The 20,848-nt window shown below is 40.4% G+C and overlaps 1 protein-coding gene across 9 annotated transcripts; it reads right to left on the minus strand.

The window, feature by feature from the left end:
* Positions 1–692: 692 nt before the first annotated feature.
* On the minus strand, positions 693–20,389 carry PRPF3 (pre-mRNA processing factor 3). 9 transcript variants are annotated; one of them, XM_070268320.1, is made up of 18 exons: positions 20,246–20,304; positions 18,950–19,044; positions 17,878–18,067; positions 17,073–17,203; positions 15,700–15,795; positions 14,867–15,013; positions 13,201–13,284; positions 12,789–13,009; positions 11,543–11,849; positions 10,706–10,872; positions 9,607–9,686; positions 8,023–8,166; positions 7,416–7,515; positions 7,130–7,243; positions 5,447–5,565; positions 5,075–5,158; positions 3,695–3,756; positions 693–1,055 (listed from the first exon to the last, which is right to left on the minus strand). In XM_070268320.1, the coding sequence occupies exons 6-18, from the start codon at positions 14,882–14,884 to the stop codon at positions 909–911; spliced, it is 1,647 nt and encodes a 548-aa protein (XP_070124421.1). In that variant the 5' UTR covers positions 14,885–15,013; positions 15,700–15,795; positions 17,073–17,203; positions 17,878–18,067; positions 18,950–19,044; positions 20,246–20,304; the 3' UTR covers positions 693–908. The 9 variants fall into 9 exon arrangements, 8 of the variants coding, with proteins under 8 accessions (XP_070124421.1, XP_070124422.1, XP_070124419.1 ...); XM_070268321.1 differs by having other exon boundaries at positions 20,155–20,285; XM_070268318.1 differs by lacking the exon at positions 18,950–19,044 and having other exon boundaries at positions 20,246–20,389.
* Between the last annotated feature and the right edge of the window lie 459 nt (positions 20,390–20,848).

Here is a 20,848-nt window from a genome sequence, read left to right on the forward strand (position 1 = left end):
TACGTCCTGAACAGGCAACATGAAATTGAAGGATAGATGTTAAGAATTTTGGACATCACTGGATACTTATTCTGACACAAATACTCCTAAAATCAAACCAGAACATTAAATGCTTAAACAGAACCACATCTAGTCCAATTCTTAGGGAAAAAAAAAATAAACTACACATGGTCTTTTAGAAAAGATTTTTTTTTTTTAATTAGTAGAGAGGAAATAGGCTAAATTCCTGAATCCTATTCCACTTTACAAACTGACCCATGACATCCTCCTTGGATTCTCCATGTCCACTTCACCTGACACACACATTCTCATATATGCACCCGTTTGAGGAGTTGATTTCCCATTAAGACTACTCAGCCAAGACCAGAGGCAACCTGTCTATCTTGTGACTCTACGTATTGAAGGTTAAGAGATGGACACTCATTTGTTCCCTTCTCCCCTACCCATCACTTAGCACCTCTTCCTGCTTTCACTCTGCTCCAGAAAAACAGTGTTTATCACTCTTGCTCCAAGATGAGGTCAGAAATTTCCATTAGATCTCAAAAATACATATCCATTCATCCATTTATATATACATCAGTATCAATGACAAAATTTTCTTTTTCCACAGCAATTGCTAGAAGTCTGGAAAAAAGATTACGTGATGACCCAAACTCCAATACCTATGAGTGTGTGAAAAATATCATACAAACTTTAAAAATAACTCTTTAATCATATGCACATAAGGGGAATTAAGGGCAGCACCAGGCTGACTGGGAAAGGGAGCAAGGTGTTCTCCCTCTGTCCCAATGTCAGCTTGGCAGAGTTCTGAGATCACACACACAGGTGGGGCTGGGTTGGGAAGGAGAATAAGGGACAGGACTGAAGAGACAAAGGGAAGAGCGGGGAGGCAAGGGCTTGCAGTAGTCTCAGTCGGTGGACTCCAACACAGATTCACTCAGCGCAAGGTCCCAGTAGTGTTCAGCCCCATGCTTTTTGAAATGCTCCCGAGCCATGTTCTCTGTAGGGCACTGTTTGAACTTCATCTCCCCAAAGCTCCGGTCTTTGGCTGTACCCTGGGAAAGAGACAAAATCTGTAATTAGAACACTGCAATTTCTTTTTTTTTTGAGGAAGATTAGCCCTGAGCTAACATCTACTGCCAATCCTCCTCTTTTTGCTGAGGAAGACTGGCCCTGACCTAACATCAGTGCCCATCTTCCTCTCCTTTCTATGTGGGACACCTGCCACAGCATGGCTTGCCAAGCGGTGCCATGTCTGCACCAGGGATCCGAACGGGCAAACCCCGGGCCGCCGAAGGGGAACGTGTGCACTTAACCGCTGCCCCCCAGGCCGGCCCCAACACTGCAATTTCTAGTTTAAATCAGATACAACATTCTTTTATAAACTTCAATTACATTTGTGGAGCAACGTGCCTCGCTGAACGTGACTTTATGGTAAAAGCAATTCTAACCTCCACTCCCTTGGATATTTGTGTGAGTTTTCTTGAATTTATATGCACAAAGGTGTCAGTTTTTTTGACTGAATGGAAGATGAGGAATTCTGTGCTCTGGTGACTGGCGTGGAAGAGCAAGTCAGGAAGGACTACAGAAGATGATATGGGATAAACTTGTCTCCCTCAAGGACTAGATTTGGGCTTTTAAGACAAAAGGAGTTAGAGAACCAAAGGCTACAATGCCTCTTTTCACAAGACTTAATGAGATCTTGCATATAAGTAGGAGACTTTGGGGCCCTATGACAAAGAACAATACAGGGGTGAGGCTGGGTGGGGAATGGAAGCCAGCGGGGCTGCAATAGAAAAAGTTATAGGGCTGGCCCTGCGGCCGAGTGGTTAAGTTCATGCACTCCGCTTCAGCGGCCTGGAGTTTCGCCAGTTCGGATCCTGGGCCTAGACCTAGCACCGCTCATCAAGCCATGCTGGGACAGCAGCTCTTGTGGCAGAACTAGAGGGACCTACAGCTAGAATATACAACTATGTACTAGGGCTTTGGGGAGAAGAAGGGGAAAAAAAAAAAGGGAAAGTTACACTACTGGGTGGAACTGCATTCTCACCAAAGGCACCAGCAGCAATGATAGCCATAAAGTACTACTGCAAGAAGCTTTCAGGGATCAGATTCCAACAAGGAGGCTAGAGAAGAACTTGGCTTGTTTCTGAACCTGAGATACAGTTCCTGAGGACTCTCACAGATAAATGGAAGAGAATTTGGAAAAGATGAAGGGTGTGGGATATTAAATATGCAGGTGGGGACTTAGAGAAATAGGTATTACGGTTATTATGACCTAATTTATATGCATAAATTGGAGGAATCTGGGATAAGAAAAAGATACATAAAAAACAATTAGTAATGGGGCCAGCCCCATGGCTGAGTGGTTAAGTTCATGTGCTCCACTTCAGCGGCCTGGGGTATGCTGTTTTGGACCCTGGGCGCAGACTTAGCATGGCTCATCAAGCCACGTTGTGGCAGTATCCCACATAAAAGAACCAGAATGACTTACAACTAGGATATACAACTATATACTTAGCGGCTTTGGGGAGAAGAAAAAAAAGAAAAAGATTGGCAACAGATGTTAGCCTAGGGCCAATCTTCCTCACCAAACAAAAACAAAAAGAAAAACAACACTTAGTAGTAATTATCTATAAAGAGTGGTCTTAAAGAATCAGGGAATTAGAAGGGGACTATTTCAGTAAGTGCTCTTCTGTGTTAGAATTTATTTTAATAAGCATTTACTACTTTTGTAATAATGTACTTTTATAATAAAGAACTAGTAACTAAACATGAGCACATTTAAAAAATAGAAGATACCATGCCCCCAGACATAAAAGAATACAATGAAAATATTAAATCGATACAAAGGTAGAAAATATTTACAATGTATAAAGTGCATTTTGGAGTGGGAATAAAAGGACTACTGCAAAACATCAGGATGAGGATATAGTCACTGAGGAAAGAAACTGTTAATGCTTCCTGGAAAAATAGGATATTTTACATTTCACAAAGGATGAATAATCCTTAGTTCATATCTTGGCCTGAAAAGCATATTAATCTACTCATTCATTCATTCTTCAGAACTAATACTGGTTTGCTAAGAAGATTTCAGAGATGAAAGAACTCTATAACCATAAAAAAGTTCCATTTGAAGAGTGATTTAGTCACATTTTACAAAGTATTATTATATAATAATCTAATTAGGTTCTCAAAAAAATAACTTGACAATAGGGAGGGAAAATAATATCCATATTTTATAGACAAAGCAACAGTATTTGATGTTAAGTGTCTTGCCCAGTTACACAGCTAGGAAGTGGTACTGCCCAGACTCCCAACTTTATATTCTTGTCTAGTACTTCTTTCACTAGTTCCAAAGAAAAATCTCACAACAATTCATGTCCCTCTTTCCAAGTCTTGTATCCATGACTGTGAAATAAATAACTCAGTCAAGAATTTGTATTCTTGCCACCAGTTTTCCATACTCTTTCCCAGATGGCATATACAATATACTCATCAATTTAACTAAAATATAATCAGGAAGAATTTGCAGCCAAACATTTAACAATGAATTCCAAAAAGAAACACAAATTACTTAAAGGATTAGTCATACTGTTTAATTTTACCATTCCATTGCTCTATTTGAATAGTATAAACAATCCAGAATTAGCTTAAGTTCTGCTTCAGTGTTTAACAAAGGATCAAAACCTACCTCCCAGACTAGTACACATTTGTTGGTTTTCTTCACAGCTTCCTCATCAGATTCCTCATCATCTGGAAAAGACAATATAGCTAAATCTTGCTCTAGATTTAGACTAGAGACCAAGATTTAGATCCCAAGCAATCAGTATTCAAGTCTACCCAAATTCTTTTAAGTATTGTCACTCTTTCCTGTGTATTGGGACCAACTGTCTTCTGTTGCTCTAAATAGGCAGAGATATTAACTAATTTAACAAACATTTACTGAGCACTTACTGTGTATTAGGAGCTGTGCCAGGTACTTGGGATAAGAATATAAATAAAAGACAAGCAATCAACAATAAAAACTTGTCCTAGGCACCTTGAGAGCCAGGCTTCAGACGCCAGCATGATAAAGTCTGTTCTCAAAGAACTTTTAGTCTAATGGAGGAGGAGGGCAGATATACCAAATGAAAATATCTTAGGAACACCTTGCAAAGCAAAATAAAATATAGGTCAATTATTGTAAGAATTGTACTTTAAGTAAGGTACAAAAATACTTTAAGAACAAAAAGTCTAAGAGGGACAAAGTTAGGCAAAATTAAGAAAAGTAAGGCTCTCTGAACATGTCACTCAGGTCTTCAAAGAAGGGAAGAACAAATATTGATGGAAGAATGGCCAGGAGGATGTCAAATATACATATAATATGATAAAGTTGGGCAAAAGAACGAAAAGTGTTTTTTTTTTTTTTTGAGGAAGATTAGCCCTGAGCTAACTACTGCCAATCCTCCTCTTTTTTCTGCTGAGGAAGACTGGTCCTGAGCCAACATCCATGCCCATCTTCCTCTACTTTATATGTGGGACGCCTACCACAGCATGGCTTTTGCCAAGTGGTGCCATTTCTGCACCCAGGATCTGAACTGGTGAACCCCGGGCCACCGAGAAGCAGAACATGCAAACTTAACCGCTACGCCACCGGGCTGGCCCCGAAAAGTGTATTTTCTTGAACAGAGAATTTTTGATCTGAAAAATCCACCCTTTTGTTTTTTGCCTTAAATCCATCAAAAAACTTTTTATCAAAAAATAATGTATCACAGACAATGCACACATGATGCATAGCTTGCTGAATTTTCACAAACTAAATACACTCTTGTATCCAGTATCCAGATCCAGGGCAGACAGGGAAACTCGCTAGTAGAAGGGTCCCTAAGGACAGGCAGAAGAATAACTAAAACTCATGCATATGATCATATAATAAATACTGTATGAACGTCTAGCATGCTCATAGTCCAAATGAGTCTTTCTAATTCCTGAACATTAGCCGGTGTTAGTAAGAGTGTCAGAGAGAGGGAACAAATGAATGGACAGAATACCATCCCCACCTCCCAGTTAATCCCCTCTAACCCCCATTCACCATCTCCCTTTGTGTTAGATGTCTGTTCATCCCACTTTATCCGATGCAGCATAAGACGCTTAAATTTCTTCTGGGCCTTGGGGCCTGGAAACAGAAGGAGAAATTTTGCCAAAGTGTGGAAGATGATGGGGTAGAAAGAACCTCTGAGCTCATTCAATGCTCAGACACTAATGTGGTAGTTGAAGCAATCCCAGGAACCACATCTTAGATCCTTCTACTCCAAAAAACACAAAAACAGAGACCCAGGATATCATACCCAGCAATAAATATGGTTCTAATATACTAGCTTTTTCTCCTTTCTCCCCACCATGCTAATCACTTCAAGGCCTAGGATTGCCTGGGGACAGTCTCCCTCAATTTTTTCAGACTCACCCCCTTCCACTACTACCACGTTGACATCCTTGTGCAGTACCACCACCCCTGTCAGGTACAGTTGCCCAGCATTGGCCTCAATCTTGAACTTCTTGGCTGGGTTGCTCAAATTTCGAACTCTAGAGAAGGGAAAGTTTAGTTATGGCTTTCATTTTAGCATCAGGAGCTGCCTGAATGGAATGGCAAATAAACAGATGGATCCGAAATGGTTTTTTCTTTAAAAACAAAGGCCTTTGGAATAAACAAATATACTAATGCTTAAAAGGTAGAAGTGATGAGTCTCGAAGTCTTTCCACTGTCATACTTCTTCAAAGTCTAGCACTGTTCACCTTACCACAAATGGCAGGAAAACAAAATTTACTCTAAGAATGAAGGAAAGGTACTTAACATCATCCAAAAACATTTATAAGGTAATCCTTTTTTTTTTTTTTTTTTTTGGTGAAGAAGATTCACTCTGAGCTAACATATGTTACCAATCTTCCTCTATTTTTGCTTGAGGAAGATTAGCCCTGAGCTAACATCTGTGCTAATCTTCCTCTATTTTATATGTGGGTTGCCGCTACAGTGTGGCTTGATGAGTGGTGTAGGTCCACGCCCGGGAGCTGAACTTGTGAACCTGGGCCACTGAAGTGGAGTGCGCTGGACTTAACCACTGCGCCATGGGGCCAGCCCCGCTAATTGTTCTTTACAGTATAAAGATCAACAAATTCTTTGCCCTCTAGATGTTTATCATGTAAAGTAGTCACAATGCTATGCATGAAAAATTTCTAGAAAGATACATGAAAAACTGTTAGTGGCAATTACCTATAGTGAGTGGTCCTAAGGGACCAGAGAATAGGAAGGGGACTTTTTCATAGGTGCCCTTCTGTATTCTTAGTATTTTATCTTAATAAGCATTCACTACTTTAATAATAAAGAACTAGTTACTAAACATGAGCAAATTTAAAAAATAGAAGATACTCATGTACTCAACATAATACAATGAAAACATTAAATCAATACAAAGGTAGAAAATATTTACAGTGTATAAAGTGCATTTTGGAGTGGGAATAGAAGGACTACTGCAAAACATCAGGATGAAGATATAGCCACTAAACAAACTTTTAGTGCTTCCTGGAGAAAGAGGGTCTTTCATGCTTCACAAAGAATGAATGATCCTTAGTTCACATCTTGGCCTGAACAAGTGTATTCATTTATGCATTCTTCAGAACTAGTACTGGTTCACTAAGAAGAACTCAGAGATAGAAGAGTCTTTTTTTTTTTTTTTTAAAGATTGGCACTTGAGCTAACATCTGTTGCTAATCCTCTTTTTTCTTTTCCCTTCTTCTTCCCAAAGCCCCCCAGTACATAGTTGCATATTCTAGTTGTGGCATGTGGGACGCCACCTCAGCATGGCCTGATGAGCGGTGCCATGTCCACACCCAGGATCTGAACAGGCAAAACCCTGGGCCATTGAAGCGGAGCATGGGAACTCAACCACTCGGCCACAGGGCCGGCCTCAAAAGAGTAAGTCTTTAACCCTCACCACTGCGTAAGATTTACTAGCTCCTGATTCACACTAGGGTCATTAAAAGAGAGTAGGGGTTGATGCTGGGTATGCTTTAAACCAGTGATTCTGCCTCAAGCACTTGGAGAATGTTTTGTTATTTCTTAGGGAAAAGCTGGCCCAATTTGGACACCTACCTATATACCGATATGTGTACCCCCTGTGAAATGTCTTCTTTAAGCTTTTTTATTTTCTTGACCTTTCTCTGTTCTGCTGTAAGTTTTCGGGCAGCGTTGGCCTCTTCATGCGCTCTGTCGTGACAGGAAGGACATCCACAAGTGAGAAAGGCATTGAAGATCAGAGGCAGGGCTGAGGGAAAGAGAGAGCAACGGAGGACTCTCCCCTCCCTCCAAATATGGATCCCCCAGAAGAGTTTGGGAAAGGTACTTGCCCTGGGTTTCCACCCAATCCCATGGCACTTACTTCTGTCTTTTTGCCATTTGAGCTCTGACATGGGCTTCTACCTTCGTAGGGTCTTGAACAGCTTCTGTTCCTAATACTCGCATCAAATTTGAAATTCTCACTGCAGTGGAGAGAGAACAGAAATCAATCTCCTAAGTCACTTCTCCAGTTGGGGAAATTTTTATCTCTTCTCTACCAATTCATATTGTTTACCTATTTCAAATCTCTGCTCAAAACTCACTTCCTCCAAAATATTACTGAATAATGGAAACTATCGGAGTGAGTTTTTAAACTGTATTTCCACTTTTCAAATATTAAGAATTATGTACATAACAACTCTACGCAAATACTGCAACTACTATCTTCATGAATTTCAAGAACATTATTCTTCTAGGAAGAGCAGAGAGTTATAAGGTCAATAATACTTAAAAATAAGCCTTAAATGACCTCTACAATGAATATGTTTACTTGTCTTAACAAGGAAAGATATAAAATTTAGGAAAGAAAGCAAAATACCACTGAATGATTCTGAGAAACAGAAAGCACTCAAATACAGAGATGCTAAAGTTCCTCTAACATTACAGAAATAAATTTACCTCCCTTTCTTCCCTGCCTCTAAGATATGTACCTTTGGGTTCTGGAGGGGGCATCAGGCCCAGTCTGACTTTCTCTTGTAGTTCCTTCTGTGCTTCCCTCCTTGTTTGCCTTCGAAGTTTCTTCTGTTCCTTCTTGGTAAGATATACTCCGAGAGTAACTGGTGTGTCATTGTCAACTGTCACACAGAGAAATGAATGTACCAAAGCAATAACCATTTTAGAGAGACTTAGGTGAACATCAATCACATTAAAAGGACCTTTAGTTTAATTGTTTTTAGTTATTTTTAGTGTGACTGTGGCAGTATCATTATATTTTTAAAAAGCATTCTTATCTTTCATGAGTAGTGTTCTAACTTGTTTTTCTTCAAGCAGTTGAACCTTTTAATCAACTGAAATGTGACAAATATAGAAAACAAAACTAGAGCTGCTCTGGTTGCTCTGTGTGAGGATTTGCCGTAGGTGGGGGGTATCTAGAATCCCACTGGGATCCCACCTCCCAAACCTCAATGTTTCTATGGAATAGAATTTGAAAACCACTGGCATACATGATACAATTTGTAATTTTAGAGTTATAGGGATTGGGAAAAATCCTCTGGACTCCAAAAGCAAGTTTACGCAACTTTTAAAAACAAACAAAACCCCCCACATTCTTCTAATGATTCACACTGATTACAGCTAAGTAGAACCTGATTAAGTAAAATTCAATGATTATTATACCTTGTACTACCTTAAGGTCTCAATCTATTATTATGAACTTACCGGAGATACTGGCAAACAAATTTACTAACTGAGGTATTACCTTCTGTTTATCCCAAATTTGATAAAAGTGTTAAAATCTTTTATTATCCACATAATTTTTGAAGAAGGCATATCAGTTAATATTATCTCTACATATGAGGAAATTCTGTGTTCTAAGTGATTCAATCAAAGGATTCAGTTGGTTAAAAACACAGCCACACTGAAACCTATACCTTTTGACTGAGCCAACAGACTTTTTGCTAAAAAAAATGATAGAAAGGCTGAAGTCAAAGATGACTGAAGAAGGGCAGTTCAGTGGTGGTACAAGACTGAAGCTGGGAGTCAACACTATGGCAAAAGCCTTTTTTTTTCCTTCTTCTCCCCAAAGCCCCCCAGTACATAGTTGTATATTCTAGGTGTAGGTCCTTCGGTTGTGCTATGTGGGACGCCGCCTCAGCATGGCCTGATGAGTGGTGCTAGGTCCACACCCAGGATCTGAACTGATGAAACCCTGGGCCGCCAAAGCAGAGTGCGTGAACTTAACCACTTGGCCACAGGGTTGGCCCCCAAAAGCCTAACTTCTAATATACATCAGTGAGCTATCTCTAGATTAGGCTTCAATGCTCTAGAACTGCACTGTCCAATACTGTAGCCATTAGCCACACGTACTATTTAAAATTTAAATTAACTAAAATTAAATAAAATTTAAAATTCAGTCTCTTAGTTGTACTTGTGTAACTCAGTTTTCAAGTGCTCAATACTCAGATGTGGATAGTGGCTACTGCATAAGACAGCAGAGAGAGAACATGACCATTATCACACAAAGTTCTATTGGATAATATTTCTCTAGAGACTTGATTGAGTAATCTATATGTTACCTGGAGGATTGAGCTGGGCTGGATGTTCAACAAGATTTGTGATTCCAAAATAATCTTCTCTCTTGGGATTTTCCTCTGTACTAAAATTGGAGAAAAGAAGGAAAAACAGGATATGTAAGTAGAGACAATTCCAAGAGAAAGGGAGTCTCAGTAACACACTGATGCGTCCTAGCACTTTTTAGCATTTGCATATCTATAATATGTAATTATATTACATATAATTTTTTTTTTTTAAGATTGGCACCTGAGCTAACAACTGTTGCCAATCTTTTTTTTTTTTTCTGCTTTTTCTCCCCAAATCCCCCCAGTACATAGTTGTATATATTTTAGTTGCGGGTCCTTCTAGCTGTGGCATGTGGGACGCCACCTCAATGTGGCCTGATTAGTGGTGCCATGTCCGCACCCAGGATCCGAACCAGCGAAACCCTGGGCCGCCGCAGCAGAGCGCAAGAACATAACCACTTGGCCACGGGGCCGGCCCCACATATAACTTTCAAGATGAGAAAAATGGGTCCCACTAAGGTTGAATGCACAGTCCACAATAGTCATTCTCAACCTTTTTCTACCCTAACACCCCAAAAGATACCACACTCTCTCATTAGTAACAATAACTCCCTTAGACGGTGATTGACAAAAGAAGGGTAAGGAAAGGCTGAAACACAGTCTCCGAAAGCCAGGTATCACTGATGGAGCAGATAGAGCTGAAGTTCTCCAAATGTTTCATATATGCTTTATTCATCATTCTCTCCCCTATCCACTAAGAATCTTTGCTCTTATTCTAGGATTGGATCTTTAAGAAATGTAAATACCTATTACAAGTACCAAAAGAATGTAACTAAGAAAACAAATATGCTAAAAGCAAATAACAATGTATAACAAAAGCAAACAGAAAATTTACAGATTTGCTCTTTTAGATTATTTGTGCCCATTCCTCTACATTAACCCAAAAAACTAAAAATAACACATACAACGTATTCTTTACAAATATATGAGCTTGTGTACAGTTACTTAATACCCTTAAAATTTTACTTAATGCATGAGTACCATCTCTCCCATTAAAACTCTAGCCTTATTAAAAGGTATTAACTAACAAACTCACAGGTCAAAGCCATTGGGGATGATATAAGAGTCCCACCACTCAATTTCAGGGATATCTCCTTCCTTCAGCTCCTTCTTAGGAGCAATGAGGGCCAGCCTAGTTGAAGTATGGATGCCTGTTTTTCGAGCTGCCTGTGAGATCTCTGCCTGCAGCTTTTCCAGTTGAGCCTAAAGACAAGACAAACCAAGCAGGAAGATAAACTGAAGTCAAAGAAAACAGAGACGTGGTAAAATCCCAGATTTTAAATATTCCCTTGTTGAACTCTTTACACCTAATGCAATGAGTTCATAATTTCTGAAAGCTTAGAAGAAAGAGCCATTCTGCTTTATTATTTACTTAGTTGATTTACATACATCTCATCCTCCTCACTATCTCTTGACCCTACAATGTGTGCCTACAGCACATGCAGAAATGGAGTTGTACGAAAAACTCATTCTGAGAGGATGAAAACAAGAAAACAAAAATCATTGAATACACAGTCAGTTCAACTCTCCAGCTGTGTGGATTATCTGCAGTAAATTTTAACACCATACAAGTGTTCCTCATTCACCCAGGGATTTTGAATATTTTCCCTCCACTGTCAGTTGTATGTGGAGAATTTTCAAACTCAATTTTACTTCCACCTAAGTACACTGTAATTAAGAAGACAAATCAGCTAAAAACCAAGTATCCTAGGAATAAATACAGTATTTTAAAAATTATTCATTGCCTTATTATTTATCTAATTTCCTAAAACACAGAAAATTGAGTTGACACTATTTTAGGACTGTATTCAATTTCCCTTCTGTCACCTTCCTAACTTCTTCGAAGTTCTAGGTTATATTCTAAGCCAGATACCTTTGTCCGTAATCGTTGGGCAATCTTCTCAAATTTGCCTTTGTCGTGGAATTTAAAAGTACGTCTCTGGCGCTGGGAAGGGGCAATTGAGACTCGGGGATCAAAAAAGGTATTAGATTCCATGTCTTCTGACGGCTTTTCTTTTAGCTGTTGCTTGAATTGTTCCCTCTTCACAGCACGAATATTGGCCTTCAAAGTAGGCATGCGGTGTGTCAGCTCAATCTCCTTGCCTGTTGCATCTACAGTGCGACCTTGCTCATCAAGGATCAACGGTGTAGGTTTAGTTTGATCTTTTAACTCCACCTTCCTGAAAGATAACCCGCAAAGAAATAAATGCTGTATGGAACAATAAAGCAAACAAAAAAAACAAACAGAAAATAAAACGAATCAAAACCTGACAAAGACAATTAGGTTAAACAATTCTTGGGAACATAAATCTATCAGTGAATAAGAACATCTTGATTGAAAACATCAAACTGGATATTTGAATACAGAGTACAATCAGGTTGAATGAATTTATAAATTACATTGGTGAGAATTTGTAATCCTATCCTACTTTACTACTGAATTCTTGATTCAGAAATGGAATGCCATGGGCCAGCATGGTGGCACAGCGGTTAAGTGTGCACATTCCGCTCTCAGCGGCCCGGGGTTCGCCGGTTCGGATCCCGGGTGTGGACATGACACCGCTTGGCAAAAGCCATGCTGTGGTAGGTATCCCGTATATAAAAAAGTGGAGGAAGATAGGCATGGATGTTAGCTCAGGGTCAGTCTTCCTCAGCAAAAAGAGGAGGAATGGCAGCAGTTAGCTCAGGGCTAATCTTCCTAAAAAAAAAGAAGAAAGAAAGAAAGAATTTAAAAAAAAAAAAGAAAGAACTGGAATGCCAAATCAATCATAGGTGCTAAATTAAAGTCTACCATCTTTACACAGTTGTAGAGAACTCTCAGATCTGGTGTCACTCAACATGGTTTAATAGATATAGCTCTGAGTTAGAAAGCAGGAGACCTGGTTCTCTTCCTAGCTCCAATATTAGATGAATAATCTTAATGTCAGTTTGATCAATTACAAAAAGAAGATTAAACTCTGAAACAAGGAAAGCAAGACAATAAATTCAATCGGTATTTACTGATCACATGTAAGAAATGATTTCGGTTCCTTGGAAGAAGTGGATCAATAACATTCAAAGGTATTTATTGCTTCTCAAGCTTCAGAAACGACAAGGGGTTCCATGAAATAGATACTCACGGGGGAGCAATGCCCATGGCATGGAGATTGGCCAGGCCCACCATGTTGGCATTGCCGATGAGCCCTGGCTTCAGTGCCAGCTGGGCTTGGATGCGGGCTTGCAGTTCAGCTGCTTTCCTCGCCTTTTCAATGGCATCATTCATGAAAGTGGCAGCCTGGGAGGGCTGAATAGTGTTACCAATTGGGAGTCGCTCCGGTTGGGAGGAAGAAGGAGTCTTTGGCTGTCAGATAGAGAAAAAGAAATCAGAATCAGGATTTCACAGGCAGACAGATCACACAGACACACACAGAGTGATAGACTGTGGCTGACTGTGGGGTGGACCATGCAGTCACCTCTGGTCTCTTAGTTGAGTAAATGGCAAGAAATTCTGTGCTCAAGATTCTTCTTTTCAGAGTAATCTGGGTACAATACCTGAGGTGTAGGTGGGCTAATGAAGCTTAGCTGTTTTTTCCTCTCCTCAATTTGTCGTGTTGCTGCCTCCATCATCTGTTTGATCTGTTCTCCAGATGGGAAGAAAAGTTGAAAAACTGTTAATTTCTCTCTTATTTCTCCCATACAGGTTCCTAAACCCAAAGGGCTTTCAGGTCTAAAGACCTAAAATTTTTTGTAAGATTCCATCATATTCTGCCTGTACCATAGCCTAGAAAATTTAGTAAAGTTAAGCCTACACAGTTCAACACTGGAATTTTTCAATCCATCTTCTCAAAGCAAGATTGGCATGTTAGGTAGTAACATAGCTTGAAGTTTAATAAGACTCTGGAGTCAGAGAGATCTGAGTCTGATTCTTAACTCTGCCACTTAATGCCCATGTGACTTTGGACATGGCATTTAATCTCTAAACCTGCAAGTGTGAAAAAGGGGTAAAAACAGTACTTACTTTATAGGGCTATTGTGAGTATTTAAATAATGCATGCAAAACTCCTAACAGAACCTCAAATTATTATTCTTTTTTTAAAAAATCATGCTATTGGCCCCTGAATTCCTAGTTTGGGTAACCAGAAATGACAGTGCAAAGATCTGCTCCCTAGTCTCTGTAAACCCCTTCTTCTGTCCTAAAGAAGTTCAGAATAAGCTTTTGAGGATATGGTCAAATAACTCTTCTTGAATTTTGTAAGAGACCAGCTGTCAGGTGCTTCAAGATAATTTTTAAAATTTATTTTTTGGGGCCAGCCCGGTGATGTAGTGGTTAAGTTCACGCACTCCACTTCAGCTGCCTGAGGTTCACAGGTTCAGATCCTGGGTGCAGACCTACACACCACTCATCCAGCCATGCTGTGGTGGCATCCCAAATACAAAATAGAGGGAGATTGGCACAGATGTTAGCTCAATGACAATCTTCCTCAAGCAAAAACAGGAAGATGGGCAATAGATGTTAGCTCAGGGCCAGTATTCCTCTCACACACACAAATATTTGTTGTTAACATTTTTTGAGTAGGTGATATATTTACATAGGTCAAAATGCAAAAAAAGTACAAAAGGGTATATTGTGAATTCTTCCACTCTTAATCTCTATAGAGAACATCATCAGTTTCTTTCCATCCAGAAATACTGTATATACATAAATAAGCAAATCCATGCATATATATCTACATATTCAATTTGCCCCCAATAAATTTTAAGTGGTAGAATATTTACTGCTTATGTGGTATCAAAATTGTTTAACAGTGCACATTTTAAAAACACAGATACTTTCCATTAAAAAAACATGAAGTCAATATGAAATTATTTAAGTGGATTACATCTTCTCTGCATTATATTCGGAAATTCTTCTCCTCTGCCATCAAGCTGAGTTCTGATGATTTCAATTAATTTCCTCAATGACCCAATGAAGACAATTTGGCAAATAATGTATGTAACATACGTTTTTTGCCACATAATCGGTGCTCAATAAATGCTATTTCCAGAGCCCTCAACTAGAATACTCCTGGTTAAATTAAGGAACAATGAAACATAAAGCAGGATATTAAAGTTCTGCAACGCTAAACACTGATCCAAATCAAGATCACAATAAATCTGGACCCATGCATCTTTGGCTTCTTCAAATCACAAAATATGGCTTCCAGTCCTAATTACTAACCTGGAGCTTAGTCAGCATGCCAGGACTCTCTGATGGAGGCCCAGGAATCACTTCTGGCTCTTCTTCCACCTCCTCAAAACGGGGTATCCGTCGCTTTTTCACTCCTGATGATTCCTTGGAGATCTCAGAGTCATCACCAAACACTTCCTAAAGGAACCCAAGATGAAAAAAGAGGTGTATCCCTACCCATGGGCGAAAAGAAGAATCATCCTAGTTCCTATCAGCATTTTGTGGCTTTTCCCAGGGGACTATGATGCAACCTTGCAAATGGCTACATGCCAGAAGCCAGTTTTCTAGACCCTCCACCAAATGGACCATCTCACCCAACTTCATCATCCTCCTACTCCAGTCAAACAAATTTCATCCCCATGTTCTTACAAATGCTCCCATCTCAAAGTCTTTGTAAATGCTACTGCCACACTTGTAATGATCTCCCTCAACTTTTCCACAACCCCTGTTCCAAATACTGCCTACCACTCACCTCCTCCAGGAAGTTTTCCTCATTAATAATCTCATCCTACTCTGATCAAACTTTTGTTTCACATCCTCTTAGCACTGAAGAGCACTTAAGCTTGGTTCATACTAGGTAAAATTACATTGCTGATATTCTGCTTGCCAAGTGTTAAGTCTTTCAATGTTAGTACTTTCTCCCAACTAGAGTCTAAGCTCTTCCAGGACAGGGGCTCTCTCTTTCTTCTTCAGTTTTCCCCAATAACATTTTGTTCTCATCAAACAATGGGAACTCAAATATGTTGACTAATTTGCAAGGTGAATTTAACAGGACCAAGAGTGGCCAACTGGAAGGGACAATGGGAAAAAGCAAATGTACACACCGGTGGTAGGCTTTGGGTGACATCCCCTCTTCACTAGGAGGGCTCGTGTTTTGCAAGGACATATCCTCGGCCAGGGGCGAGCGCTTCCTGGAACTCCTACAGTTCAAGAAAAAGGACTCTCCCATAATATATTGTGTGGGGTGGGGACTTGAATGGACCAAAATGGGACCCATATCCCAAGGCTATCTAGATATCTCCTTCAATAAACCACTTTTATTAATCCCACCCAATGTAGTCACTTCATTCACAGCATGCCTTCAACACTTATACAGTAGCATGTCCTATCATAACATAATCTTCACTCTACTGATCTGTGTATACTGTGGATCAAGCATTCCCCCTTAAATATAACAAAATCCAACATAAGTGTGAAATTCTATAGTCAACCCTAAAATTTACATGAAACTGCTATTCAGATTTTATAATTTGTGACTGTGCTTTCTTGTGCTCCCCCACCCCTCTTAAACTGCAAATTCATTTAAGGCAAGGACTACCTCTCATTCCTCTGATCACCCTGAAATGCCCTAAAAACAAAGGGCACACCAATCTCTACTTCTTTTGGTTCCACAGCCTGGCCAGGGAGCAAGCAGACACTGCTTATACAGTCTTTGTGCCTCAGGAAAAGCAATGGGATAGCCAAGGTATCAAAAGCACTTTGGACAGTTTGATGGAAGTCACAGAAAAGAATTCTTTTCAAGAAAGAGACAGAGAGAAATGAGGTGGAAAGATCAGCTACTTGACCCTGCTACTACGGAAAGAGGCCATGACCAATCAGCCAATTACACAGTAAAAAGTGAAGGTAAGGGAGTATTGATAGTCCCTTTAAGAACTCCACTCATGGGACCAGATGACCAGCAATACGCTATATAGGAAATGGGAGGCTCTCAAGATATATAAAAAATAATAATTGTTGTAAGATATCCCATCTACAAATTCACTGCAGAGAAACCTCTATACAGCAGCAACAATGAAGTCTATAGCTTAGGTAGCAGTGGAGTCACATTCTGAAGCAATCTATTAGGCCTCAAGTAAATCAAAGCATAAAATCTTAGAGCAATCAACTTGTAGGTAGTAGTAAGGAGGAAAAAAAAAAGGAAACATAGGGAAACATGAGAACCAAAACTACTAACTGTATATGAAAAAGAACAAAGCTACCAACTGTTTCCTTGGAATATTTCAACCCATGAACTTGGGTAGTTCATCACCATAAGATGGTGATAATACAAATTCATCCCTTCTACTTTAATGTCTAAGCACCTCTCTTGAATACTGGGTTCCAATAGTGGATATCAAAGTGTAAGCCAGGTAAGCTCAGTAACTTTATTACCATTCAAAACACTCCTGAGCTCATGAGTAGTTAACTGCAAACCTACCTTTAGCTCTCGTTTTCTGCTCCTGTCACTGCTAGACTTGGAATGCCTAGAGCTTCGGCCTTCCTCCACAGCCTCAAACAGTTTGTCCACAAATCGTAGAGTAGAATCATCGAGAAAAGGTTTCAGATGGTCTAAAAGGAGAAAAAGAGGTGGTAGGGTTGAAAAGGTAAGAGTACTTAGTTCAATAATAGGCATATAACAGACACCAACACTGGAATTTTATCCCCAGGTGGGAGGGAAATGTTTTCTCCAGTTCTTTGTAGGATCCCCATAAATTCTCTTACATTGAATGACCCTGCCCTATGAGGTAAAAATACAGTTCTAATTTTTTGGAGTAGGAAGTAGCATAGCCAGAGCAACCTGTTTAGGTTGAACATCAAAGTTTACAATGAATAATCACCCTAACTTTTCCCAAATAGCAAGTTGTAGGAGACTACCATTAACAAAATCTACCTCCCACAACTTTTTTCAGGTATTTTATAAAGACTTCTATATGTCTGGATGTCAATCTGAATCTACCCACTGATTTTAGTATATTTCCTAAGTAAATATGACTTAAATAACTCACTACAGTGGTCAGAGGAAGTCAGTCTGAGATTCAAAATATGTCACAAATAGTATAAAAAATACAAAATAAGAGAAAAAGCAAACATAGTCACTTGGGCTAGGTCATTATAATGCAAGAGAACATAAAATGTGGCCTGACCTTTTTAGATGCTTCCAACAGAGAGAATTTTGGAGAAGTTCAAAGCAGTGCTTGAGATCATCCTATACGTTAAGTCAAAAGATTCAGAAAGGTACATACCAGCGGCCTTCTTCTTATCCATGCCCTTCCCCACACAGTTCAGTGCTGCTGTGACCACTGTGGGCTCTGAGAACCCCAGCACCCTCTTCACTGTCTTCTCTATCCATGGTTTCAGCTCATCCAGCTCCCTCTTAGACAGTGCCATTCTTTGGGAAAAGGAGGATAGCTCAAAGGGGATTCAATACTGCACCTATAAAGAAACCAGGAAAGAGTTAGGATAGGAAAAGGCCAAAGTGATTCCAGGCAACAGTTAGTACATCAGGAATGCCTTCCCCACCCCTATTCTCAATCCTTAGGCAAGTTCCTCCACGTCATTTCAAGCCAGTTTCCCTAAAACCACGCTTCAAAGCAGAAAGAACTACATTCCGTTTGATTTTTAACCTTAACTCAGTAAGTATCAGTGGATCGATGAAATCTGCAGAATTCAAACAAACAAACCCTGGGAATAACCTAGTCTGAGAAATGAGTTGTAGCTTTTTGATCCTGTCATAGCCTGATAAACATATAACATGAAAACAAGACTGAAAAAGTCCACAAGAGGCCAGCTTTTCTATTCCTCCTTCTTCCAGGCAGGCATTCCTTAACCCCGCCCTGACCTATAGGTTTCCCTTCTTCTAAGGGATGCAATTAACGGAGGGCTTGTCCAGGTCAGTCATCCTATATGAAAGTTCATAATCCTTAAAAATGTTCTGTCACACTTCTCTGTAGTCATATTCATCCCAGTGGGAATTCTGTACTCAGATAATTTTCTCTCATGTTCTACAGGGTCTCTGTCAGCTGATTTGATAAGAGTAATCCCTTAGCTCTGAAAAGAACACTCTCATTTTGAATGTACTCTCTCTCTCTCCCTGTTCACCTCTATTCTTTTTGGCTTAGCAGAGAAAACACTATCATAAAGGACGTTCTATAACAAATCTTTACTTTTTAATGCAAGTTAGTATAATTCTTAAACATTATTCATGTTTACATTTTGACCTCCTACCTAAATCTCAGAACTCCTCATAGAGCACAGAGAAAATTTTATTTCCCTGATTTTCTCCATAATGTCTAAAAGTCAATAAACTGCACTGACCTCAATTTCCAAGCTAACTTTCTCCCAGCAGTGCCACACTTCAGGGTTTGATCTGGGAGTCAATCTTTCAAGATGTTTGAAGACATTTTTTTCTCCTAAAAGACACAGTCTGATTAACTTCTACATTCCTGGCAGGTTTATCCTCTACGAGACTTGTTGCTAAAGAGTATATTTAATTTTGGTATAACCATACGAAGCTAGTAGATTAAAGTCACGAATCCAGGAATGAAAGATTTTGTGCCTCAGTGATATGTTATATGAATAATTCTATGGTGGCTCTGTTCACCCATCATGAGATAGCAGTATAGCCTATCAATCTCTACATATTAAACGTGCATTGCTCAAAAGAAGCATATTCAGATAGCGTACAGAGCGAATAGAGCTCACAGTGAACAGCTTGGACATCGAGCTCTACCATTTACCAGCCTTTCGGCAAGTAATTCCTCTGAACCTCAGTTTACTCATGTTACAAAATGAAGACAACTGCCATACCTACAGGGTACTTAACTCATCCAATAAATATTTATTGCATAACTACTCAATGTCAAGCAGTGTACTGGGGGCTGAGGATACATACAACAACGAACAAAACAGACAAGAATCTTTGCCTTAAGGGGGCTCATACTCCACCAGAATTGAATCATAGGCTAGAAAGTGCAAGTAACTTGAAAATCCAAAGCAATAAATGAGGTACCACTCTATCAGATGAAACATGTGCCCAAGCACGATACTAACAAACGTATTCAAGTTCAACCCAATCCTCCACAAGATGATGTGCAAACTAAACAGTCAGTGGGCAAAAATTAAAGTTTCAAACAGTAACTAGCTTTGTCACTAGTCAAATGTTCAACAATCACTGCCTGGGGCGGGGGTGGGGGCGGTTTATAGTGTGGAAGGAGAAGGCAGAAGGATCTCTTCTGAATGAGCAGGTAGCAGAATCCAATCTTCTGAAGGATTTCCGTACTCCGTCCTCTTCTTTGCTACAACCCGAGTTTCCCCTCTGAAGCCCCCATTCTTCTCTTTCTGCTCTCTCCGTCTCTCCGACCGGCCCCATACCCCACCTTGTTCTACCCCAACTCCTCATCTCCGAGCTGGTCTCCCCACCCCGTCCCCTTCCCGCCCCCGCCCTTTTGCTCTCCACAATCTCATTCCAACCCGTTCTCCCACAGAACCTTCTACTTCTCTCCGCTTCCTTCCCGCTGTACCTTAACGCCTCGGTCCTCTCCTCGGACTGAGTCCTGGCCCCAGTTGCTCGGACCCGAGGACACCCTCTCTGGGCCCGGGGCCACTACTCACCTCACAAACTTCAGCCCCTGAGACGGAGCCCGAACGTTACACCGGAACCGGAAACCCTCCGACCGCCCTACGGCCTGCCGTCGCTACCGCCACAGCCGCCGCCACGCCGCGGTCCCCCAACATGTGACGGGGGAGGGCCCGGCCGCCGATTCGCGCAGCCGTAGTAGCCACTTTCCCGGCGGCGGAGCGCATGCGTGGGGGAGGCCTAAAGGTTCCCCAGGTAAGTTCCCGCCTCCTCCGGTTTCCCCAGCTGTATCTACTAACTAGATTACTGCAACGTTAATGTTGCCTGAAGCAGAAATTAGGCCGCTTGCAGTATTCCTAGCGCGGAGAATCAGTGCTCTAAACTGAATTTATGATAGAACCAAAAGCGGGGCTTCTGCGTTCATGCTAAACGCGGCCTTTCTGGCAAAAAGTAAACCCTCCGAGAGTCGTGATCACTAGCCTTAGCCACCCCTCAACCTTTCTCCCTTACTTAACTGGTGCCAGAGATTACCCAGAAAAAAGATGAGTATAGGAGGACTCTGAAAATAGCCCCCCCCCATGCCTTTTGTTTCATTCATTAACAGAATATTTATTGACTGCCTACTACTACGTGCCACA

Source organism: Equus caballus, chromosome 5 (genome assembly GCF_041296265.1).
Source record: "Equus caballus isolate H_3958 breed thoroughbred chromosome 5, TB-T2T, whole genome shotgun sequence".
NCBI lineage: Eukaryota > Metazoa > Chordata > Mammalia > Perissodactyla > Equidae > Equus > Equus caballus.

Excerpts from the sequence above, each read along its gene's own strand:
- PRPF3 (XM_003365037.5), bottom strand. The coding sequence starts at position 18,022 with ATGGCACTGTCTAAGAGGGAGCTGGATGAGCTGAAACCATGGATAGAG. Across the intron at positions 13,285-14,866 it reads GCATGCTGACTAAGCTCCAG|ATCAAACAGATGATGGAGGC; the intron begins GTTAGTAATTAG and ends TCTGGAGAACAG. Across the intron at positions 13,010-13,200 it reads TTAGCCCACCTACACCTCAG|CCAAAGACTCCTTCTTCCTC; the intron begins GTATTGTACCCA and ends TCTATCTGACAG.